Genomic DNA, 10000 nt, shown 5'->3' on the forward strand with positions numbered 1-10000 from the left:
AAATTCGATAATGAATAAATAAACATTTTCCAAATAGACAGATGCCACGCCTTTGACTATCCATAATGTCTAAATATTGCATCAACATAAACACATGCTTTAACTTATTTAGAATGTCAACATATGATAGATTGATACAATCGCTCATGCACAGAAGTCACAAACCACGTTGTGAGCTTTGCCAATAAAACATTTGGCATTTAAGAGGTCCCGCAGACATGCCGGGTCTGTTCTTGATTTAAACAGCGAGAGCGTTTCTAGGTCTACAGTTTCTAGCTAAGGAATGCCACATACTTCTGTTTCATAGTTGTCATCAATGGGTTCACCTCCCAAAGACCGAAAAATTATACAGGTTCGGGTCCTACGGCTTTCTGAGGCAGCAATCCTCTTCTTCTCCCTTTTTTTCTTCTGTTCCTTCTTTTTTCTTGATTTGGATGCTTTAGATTTGGCACCAATAGGAAATGTCGCTTTATATTTAGCCATCACCCTATCCAGATCTTCTACAAGATGCAGAACGTTTAAACCGACTTGAGACTTTATTGAATGACGTTGTTCAGCATTAAGATTGTGTAAACAGCTGAGGCCAGTCTTCAGTGTTTTTCTAACTTGGTTACGACAGCATTAAGCTTGTCCTGGATACCATTTGCCTCTTGTTTGCTACGTCTGATGTTGCTGTCATCATGGGGAGCTGGCTTGTAATCCTCTCGGGGAAACCTTCCTGCACAAGCAGGGTTGTCGGATAAAAGATATTGGTATCTGTTCTCAAGTTTTTCAATATCTAAAGGTACGGGTTAGAGAGGGGGGGGGGGGGGGCACATAATAATTTTGAGAGAACGTGAGGGGGGGGGGGGGTCAGAGCTAATCTTGACGCTGCTGGCGGGGGGGGCCTATCTAATTTTTCCTTTGGTGAAGCTCATTTTAGGACCCCCCCCCCCCCCTTCCTGATAATTATTGCACAGTCCCTTACTAGTAAATTCGCTTACTCGACTGCAATTTAACAGTCAAACAAAGCAGCTCACGACTGGACAAACATTTCACACAAAAAGACATGTAATAATCTCTGCCAACACGGAATTGCAAACGTTTTCAGGCCTTCTTCGCTTTTTGGTGAGTTTTACAAAATATGTGAGGCAACGAGACCTATGTTAAGAACTGAGGAAAACATTACGTGAAAGCTAACCGCTGTAAATAAATGTTTTGTCTCTCGCTCTACTTCTCTCACCTTTACGGTGATTTTCATTGAAATTTTCTCTTCTTCTCCTTCCTTGGCCTCTCTCAAGGCTATCTTCGCTTAAATTTCTCAAATTTTGTCGCCTCTTGTCTCATGCTCTTTCGCTTTTCTTCGACTTTCTCTCTCTTTATCCAGTTGCTCGTCACTTATGTGATTTCCCGCCAGAAAAACGCTGGTGGCCAAGTGCAACGCTGCCACGCGAAACACTCCCGTCCCCAGAGGACCCCAGAGGCTATCGGCTAGGCTTTGGTAGATTGTGCTAGCATAATTGTAAGCATAATTTAGCAAAACGAGCATTATTTTAAGCCTTTATTTCAGTTTAGCACTGCTAGCATAATCCGAGCTTTTATGCGTTGAAAACAAAAAAATAACCCATAATAGTTCTAGAATAATTCAGTTTGTGTTTTATTTCTCTATTGTTTTTGGAAAATGTTGAGGTATGTGCTAAGGCCCATGGTCAAATATGGTCTGGCAGACCAGGTAATCCTGTGTATGACTCACCTCAAGTCACCACGCTTATGGCTCGGCGGCTTGGCCCCTCAGGCCACAGATCAAAGATGGCGTCGTCCTCGAGTACATCTACTTTCAGCAATTCCAGCGACCAACAATCTGATAACCTACCCCATTGGTCTTCTGCAGTTATGAAGGTTCTTACCCTTGTTGCTCTGCTGGCGCGCTTCGTGCCTCTGAGCTCCGCTTTAAGTTTCCGAAGATATGAACACTGCCCTTAACGCGCGCTCTTGAATGTGCTTTAACATTATACTGTCGGATGATCCACAACAATTCCAGATTAGGTGGAAATATTTTAAATGTGGTAGCATGGAGGTCTTGTATAATGCAAGGTTAGCCTGGCATGTCATTAAATTTCGTAGGCGCACTAGCACCCTGACTCTTTGGCTAGCCTTAACGCAGAGCTCATTGAATATTTACTGAAGTCCAGTGAGTCATCTATTACCCTGGGTACCAGAAGTTTTTCTCGCGTTGTTCAGCCGAAGACACGAGCGGCGAAAAAACTACGAGGACGAGCTTTGTTGTCTTCGGCCGAAGACACGAGCGGCGAAGCCGCGAGAAAAACCTTGCTTTTCGCGCGGGGTCACTTTGAAGACTCGAAACCGGAAACCGCGCATGAAAAGCCTCTGGTACCCAGGGTAGTCATCGATCTAAACCCCTAACAGTTTTGTAAGTTCGGTTATTTTAATATCATGATCATTAATTGATAGAGCTCTACCACTGTTCTGCTTATCAAATTTCCTTGGATTGATAGTTAGCACCTGATATTATATTTTCCTGGAGTAAGATTCGTGAGAACGATATAAAATGATAGGAGAGAAAATTGGAATTCAATCTTCGTATGTTTAAGTCCTCCACATAACCCCAAATGGTCATTTCACGTCCTTGTCAGGACGAGAACGCACAGAAATGTACCAAAATGTCAAACGCAAGTGCGGGGTGTGCAGAAGGCACTGTTAATGCTAATTAAATCTATTGTTTTTAATGGCGGATATTTCGCTTATTATCAAACTGTAAAAGCTTAAAGTGCCCATAACGTAAAAAAATTTACTTTCTTATTTGAAAGTCCATATTAAAAAATGAACTTAGGCGAAAGAATTTTTCAATTCCAGCGAGAGGCGAATTTTCTACGATTTTTTCAATCCTACTTTTATTTGGTACACCCCTTCCGCTGGTTAGGACCTCACGGGCCCGCTGTGACGTAGATTAAGGAATGCTTGTTGGTGTGGGTCTTCCCTTTTCTTACTAATCAACGCCAAGGTATCGCTCAGCGATCGTCTTTGTTATTTTTCAGTAAACAAAAAATCAATCATGCCTATATTTATCATCAAGGAAAGTGCCTCTGAATCTGGAAGTGAATAAACTGGCGATTTAAAAAAATTGAGGCGAGTAGTTGCCGGTCTCGACGAGTCAGTCAGCGCTAGCACTGAAACCCAGAACTACACAGAACCCTAGGTGGAAGAACCATTAGCAGACGAGGAATGGCTACAAAATTACAGAAAAGAACAAGAGGATAAGGAAGGTCTCGCGAGGGAATTAAAGTGAACGCTTATGTCTGTTCCTGTAAGCGAATCTCATCCGCCTTCAACGATCTTTTCGTTTAGCTGTCCATACAATACTGAAAGTCATACTCTTTGAAGTGAATCTAGCACAGTGAAGAAGTTTAACCGGGCTTCTTTTTACCAAGACAAAATCTGCAGCCAATTTTCCTTCTTTTTTGAGGTATTGCGTTTTGCGAGTCGAAGGATTCCTGCGTATACTTATTCTTTTTTTAGGATCAGCTGTGTTGTTACATGAAATGGTTACGCATCTTTTGGGCATTTTCAAGGGAATTATTCCTTACTATACTGTTTATATCGCTATTCTTTTTTCACTTGAAGTCACGTGTTCCTTAATCTACGTCACACCAGTATTGTGACCGGGAAGAATCGATAGAAGACTAAGGTGAATGGTGAGCCAAAATGGCGGCAAATTTGAACGTTTTCTAATTTCATTTTCAAATCGCCTTTTGGGAAAATCGCAATTTTTTTTTTTCGCGAAACGTCTATGAGATATGTGTAGATTCAGATGAGGGTGAGAAAAATTAGGTTATGGGCACTTTAAAATTTGGAGGTTTCTCAAGGCCCAGGCAAATGGCTGCAACATTTACTCCAACATCCGTTCTATTTTGTAGAACAGCGATATTAAAACCGTCAACCTGATGACGGGATAGATGGTTTACAATCTGTTAGTAACTTGACTTTTTCAATGAGAAAAAATTTTAACATTCCCAAGTTAAATTTGCTATCGATTCCCTCCCTATGAAGTTTGAACGGGTGAATGAACCATAACTTGTTGTCCGAGAAATAAACAGACCAAAAGAACCTGCCGTCAGTCACTCCGGGGTCGTTAACGTTGCCTGGTATGTAATACCCCGGGAATCGACCAATGTTCTCGTTTCGTTCTATGAAGCGAATCATAGTCGGGACTGCAATTTCTAAGAAAACTTTTCTCTCATAAAACGTTTGTGAGAGAATCGAAAAAGCTCTGGTGTGTTTTCGAGGGATGTAAAAAACATCACTTCGACCGCCGAAGCACCGCGGGCTTCCATTACCATTTTTGGAAAGCGTACTTACATGATCTTTCCCATTTAGTTTTTTCGCGCGTAAGGTCAGGTTGGCTACGTCTTCGTAAGCTCTAAGGCAATTATCCATCCCATACGCCGTTTTCCACCATGACCAATTGCTAGCACGTTTAGGTTCATAAACGGGAGTAGAGTCAATAGATTGCGAAGATTCCCAAATCTTTTCACAATCAAAGTCCGCAAACTTCCAATATTTTAGTATAGAGTCATGATTGATGTAAAAATAACCTCCATACCCCGGATGCTCCCGAATTGCTTTACCCAGGCATTCATATGCCAGGAATCCGTTGTCCATTTCGACCGTGAGTATCCCAGCACTCAATGTGTCAGACGGTGGACCACAGAACAAAAGATGAGGAAATGCAGGTCTGTAAAGAGCACGTAAATATGGAATACTGTCATAGAGTGGGTAATTGTAAACAATCACGAGTAAAATCTCTTTGAAAGCATTATTCAAACACGAACTGTTGTCTTCCTTCTTGGAAAACACATCGACGTTCCATGGAGTCGGATTCACAAGGTGATGAGTAGCGTGGAGGTTGTGGTTGTAGCCTTGAAAAAGAAAACAAAGGTAAATACTATTGTCGAAACAAAAAAAATCTTTCACTAAACTATGGACGTCTCTTACGAATCACTAACAGCTCGAAAAAGCGTCATTTAAAACCTAAGCAATGCAATAATCCGTCACTACTTACATAGTTTTCATATTATAGATTTTTGGACTAGTGAAAGCACTCTACTCAAAGTTTGACTTCTATTATGTCCGAGGTCTGTGTGGCAGCAAATCCGGGGTGAGCGAAAGCACAATTCATTGTAACATTGAACACACTAACTTTAAATTTTGGCGCAAGCACTTTCATGTGGAAATTTATCCTGTCTGTGGCTTCAATGTGCAACGAAACAGTTGAGCAATAACCATACTGGACTACTTCTATAATCCATGTAATAGCCACCTGATCTTTGAACGAGTCGTGTAATCCGATTGGCCCTTGGGCTATTGGTGGTACGACGAAACTTGACGGTCACGTTGAGTTAGAAAACGTTGAAATTATTGCTTGAGCTCTTTGAATAAAACATCGGAAAACTGTGTAGCCCTCTTGAATCAGGTTTTTTTTTGGCAAAGTGCTAGAAATGGCAGGGTAGTTTGCAGTTTGTCTACTTTCATAGCCGGTTGTTTTTACAGAGTCCTTGTTGAACATTATAACCCCCAATGCGGGGTTTAGAAGTTGTCTCCATAGATTACATTTAAATTAATAATGGTAATTCACTACTTCCGCGATCCCATAATACACCTCTATTACCCCTCAAAACTTTTACATAACCATTGCTTGCAATTTCTCCTGGGTCATGAAAATGTCCCAAGAGAAGTCGAAAACAATGCCTATCCAGATTTTTTTCTTTTGGGGGGGGGGGGGGGGGTTAAAAGAGGTGTATTATGTAGTATGTAGTCATGGATGTCAGGAGTCAGGAGTCAGAGTCAGGAGCTCATTAAGGGGAGCTTCTATCTCCATTAATTCCTTGAGTCAACCTTTCCCGAGTAAATTTATTTTTAGGAACTGGTTTTTCAGGCGAAAGGGAGGCGTTCTATAAATAAATCTACTCGGGAAAAGGTTGACTCCTAGGCCAAGTATTGGAGATAGAAATTCCCCTTGATGAGCTCCATTTGGAGTACAATTTAGGGAGTAATCAGGTTAGATAATTTTGTAATAGTTACGATTATGTTTAAAATACTCCACCGCGCACCGGTGCCTCAGTTGGTTGAGCACCGGGCTGTCACGCAGGAGGTCGTGAGTTCAACTCCGGCCGGACCAACATTCAGGGTCTTTAAATAACTGAGGAGAGAGTGCTGCCTTTGTAATAACATCTGCAAATGGTTAGACTCTCTAGTATTCCCGGATAAGGACGATAAGCCGTATGCCACGTCTCACAACCCTTCAATGTTCATAATCCTGTGGGACGTAAAAGAACCCACACACTTGTCGCTATGAGTAGTTCCCAGTGTTGTGGTCTGTCTTCTTTTGTGTATCATGGTTGGGAGGGTAAAAAAGGGGCCACAGTAATTGGCGCAAGCTGTTGTGGCGCTCTGTCAGCTTGACTGGCAAAGTTAAATAAATAAATAAACAACATTAAAACGGGCCCGGACCTTTTTTCCATTCTATAGTCCATGGCTAAGCAATGTCTCATTGGTAGCCTGCGTAGCAAGCGTTCCTGTTCGACAGAAGAGCAGAAGAGCTTCGAAACGATTTTCCGCTGGCATCGCGAAAGTTGGGGCAAGATGACCCCCCATTTTTGACAAACCGCCCACCTTTTAATGATTAACATGACAAACGCTGATTGACGTCTTATTGACAAATTAACCAATAACAGATACGCCTGATCGAAATTTCAATTCTTTCTACCTGCGAAACGTATTTGTTTGCGTACGTCAGCAACCCAATTCAGTGCAACGCGTACGACGTCAATTTCAACATTACAACCAATCACAGGCCACAAAAGTGAGACGGCAATACCACGAAATATTGACGGCTCGCCCATAGGCAAAACTATAAGAAGATCGCGATACTAACACGTATTGACTTCTGTCAAAACAAACCGAGGCACCAAGGAAGCACCGAGCGATTACCGCAGAATTACCCTGCGAGCAGTTGGTTTCTCCTACGCTTCCCGAGAGATAAACCACTGCGAGCAACCGTTTGATTTTCTATCGAGCATGTGCGAAGTACGTCACACCCCACGTGATGTATTTGACGTCAATGTATTTGACGGGAAATCACTACACAGGCTTACGGACAAATTCTAGCTTATATTTGCAGAGCGATCGGAATAGAAGTTGTCGAAAACAACAGCCAGTTTTCACAACATGTAAGCAATCTATGTGCTCGTAAAATACGAAATTTAGGAACATAACCCCTACAGAGTTCGATGGCTAGTAAGGCCGTTAAATGCAAACTCCACCAAGGCTGACCATGAAACCATTCACGAGGTTTTAGTTTAAAACCAGCGACGATTTCAGTGCGACTTGCTGGCTATTTCTTGGGGAAGAGTGGTTGACGGAATGAATCGTACTAAATCTCCGGGAAATTACGGGAAGAACTCCTCGATAGTTCAGTTATATCCACGGTACGTTTTCGGTCAAATCGTCACGAAGTCGTAGATGAAATAGCGAGTAAAAGTGCTTAAAAAATCGCAGGACTGTACAAAGGAGCCGCTTTCTTCTCATAATAAGAGAACATTTATCGGGAGAGCTGCGTAATTGTCTTCATCTTGTCTCAATCCATGACATAGTACTCAAGCTTACATCTATACAGTCAGTGAAAGAGATGGCGCATTGACAGTTCTTGCTCCCTTTTCAACGTAAAACCGAGACCCGATTCTCTCATCTTCAACACACGATTTAAAACCTTCCACATCTTCCGCCATTGTCTTTGTCACGCTAGAAATAACAAAAAACAATTTGTTCGAAAATTTGTCACCTGTCAATCATTGTGACTGTACTGTACCAATCAGAAACGCCCGTTCGTGAACGGGTTTTTCAAAAATAGGAGGTCTTCTTGCAAGCGTTCCCTCAGTCTCTTGCCCCAACTTTCGCGAGGCCAGTGCGGAAACTCGTTTCGAAGTTCTTGTGTCGAACAGGAACGCTTGCTGCGCAGGCTATCTCATTGGTGAATTGGTGAATTCTTCAAGTGGTAGGTGAATCTTGAATAGGTGAATTCTTGGTCTTTTAAAGAATTTATATGCACATTTTGGAGCTTTTGATTCAACATGATTCCTTTTAAATGCAGTCAAAAAAACTAGGTTTAGCGAGAAAGAAAAACTGTTGCTCTCAAAAGACGGAATAAAGTTGCCACCGGATTACGACACCGAAAGAGAAGAAACCGTCACCGTTATTTTGTGTAGGACTAAACATTGCTACTTAAATTAAATGTAATGACTCCTGTCGTTTGTTTTCCATTCTGTTTGGAACTCTTATAAATTACATTGATTGATTAATTTAATTAAGAAAAGTACTGTGACATAATTAGCAGCTGTCTGTCATCGCAACTCAGTTTTTTTTTTGTAATTTAAAACTTTTTATTATTTTGTTACACCTAAACACATACAACGATTATGAATTACTAAAAATACAAATCACACTATTAATTACAATATCAAAACAAAATAGACTACTAATTACAACTAAGTAAATAACAATTATAAGATAACACTACTACACTTACACTCTTACAATAATTTGAACAACAATAGTAAAAAAAAAAAAAAAAAAAAAAAATAATAATAATAATAATAATAATAATAATAATAATAATAATAATAATAATAAAGATCCTGGAAAACGTGCTCGAGATGATTCGCGAATATTTGAAAACATTGAAGAGGCGAGCGGGTTTTGGAGAGAGTTGTGGGAGGAGAGAGGGACTGGGAATAAGAACGTGGCCTGGTTGCAGGAAGTAAAGATCGCGATCTACGAGCAAGTACCACCACCAACGGCCAGCGAATGGGCTCTCGAAGTAGCGGAAGCGGTCAAAGTCCTGTCCAAGAAGCGCAACTGGAGCGCGCCAGGGCCTGATAAAATTACTAACTTTTGGTGGAAACATGCTGGCACCCTGCACAAGGGTGTGGTCGAGAGCTTCAAAGAAGTTTCTAAAAGTGACGAAGATTACCCCGAGTGGTTTTCTGAAGGCAAAACCTCCCTCATTCCGAAAGAAGGCGAGTTCCTGAGTGAAAATCAAAGGCCTATTACTTGTCTAAATAACATGTATAAGTGGTTTACATCTTGCCTCCTGGCACCTGTGGACCAACACCTTGAACATTATGGCCTGATGGAAGGCCAGCAGAGAGGAGCGAAATCAGGGTGTTTTGGTACGATGGATAACTTGCTAATCGATAGAGCAGTAATGCTGGATTGCCAGAGAGGCAAACGGAACTTAAGCATGGCATGGATTGACGTGCGCAAGGCTTACGACTCCGTCGACCATGATTGGCTATGGGCAATGACTGACGTGCACAGGCTTCCCATCTGGCTGGGTAAGGTCATACGCAAGTTGTGTGCGAGCTGGAATACTAAAGTAGTAGCTACAACAAGGCAAGGGCGAGAGACTTCCAGAAAAATAAGGTTCATGAAGGGGCTACCCCAGGGGGACGCTTTGTGTCCTAGATTGTTTACACTGTGCCTGAACCCAGTAGCGTGGCGCCTGCGGGCAACGGAGGAATACCGGTTATCCAAGCCTGTAGGAGTCAAAGTCACCGATCTCCTGTATATCGACGACCTGAAGGTCTTTTCTGCCTCCGAGAGCAAGCTGAACCGACTGCTGAAGGAAACTCGAGGAGCGATGCAGGATATTGGCCTTCACTGGAATCAGAAAAAGTGCTCAGTGGTACACGTGAAGAGAGGAGCCCAATTGTTAGACGAGTCTGGTATGAGGATGGACGAGACAACTACCATCACGGATCTTGGGGAGGGAAAACATTACAAGTTCCTGGGGGTTCTGGAGAACGTTCGGCAGAATGAACGGCTGGCTTTAGCGTGTGCAGCTAAAGAGTATCTACGCAGGATATCTATTATATGGTCCAGCCCCCTATCTGATTGTAACCGTGTACAGGCAACTTATCAGTATGCACTCCCGGTGCTGCGGTAC

The 10000-nt window shown here is 42.1% G+C and overlaps 2 protein-coding genes across 4 annotated transcripts in view; both read right to left on the reverse strand.

Moving 5' to 3' along the window:
* Positions 1-10000, reverse strand: part of LOC138012864 (uncharacterized) — a 109063-nt gene that overhangs the window by 48378 nt on the left and 50685 nt on the right. The gene's annotated exons all lie outside the window — the stretch shown is intronic.
* Positions 1830-10000, reverse strand: part of LOC138012861 (uncharacterized) — a 40192-nt gene continuing 32021 nt past the window's right edge. For both annotated transcript variants that reach the window (XM_068859774.1, XM_068859773.1), the window contains exon 3: positions 1830-4916. In XM_068859774.1, the coding sequence (XP_068715875.1) occupies positions 3934-4916 (983 nt within the window). In that variant the 3' untranslated portion in view covers positions 1830-3933. The remainder of the gene's footprint in view (positions 4917-10000) is intronic.

Source organism: Montipora foliosa, chromosome 8, assembly GCF_036669935.1.
Source record: "Montipora foliosa isolate CH-2021 chromosome 8, ASM3666993v2, whole genome shotgun sequence".
Taxonomy (NCBI): Eukaryota; Metazoa; Cnidaria; class Anthozoa; order Scleractinia; family Acroporidae; genus Montipora; species Montipora foliosa.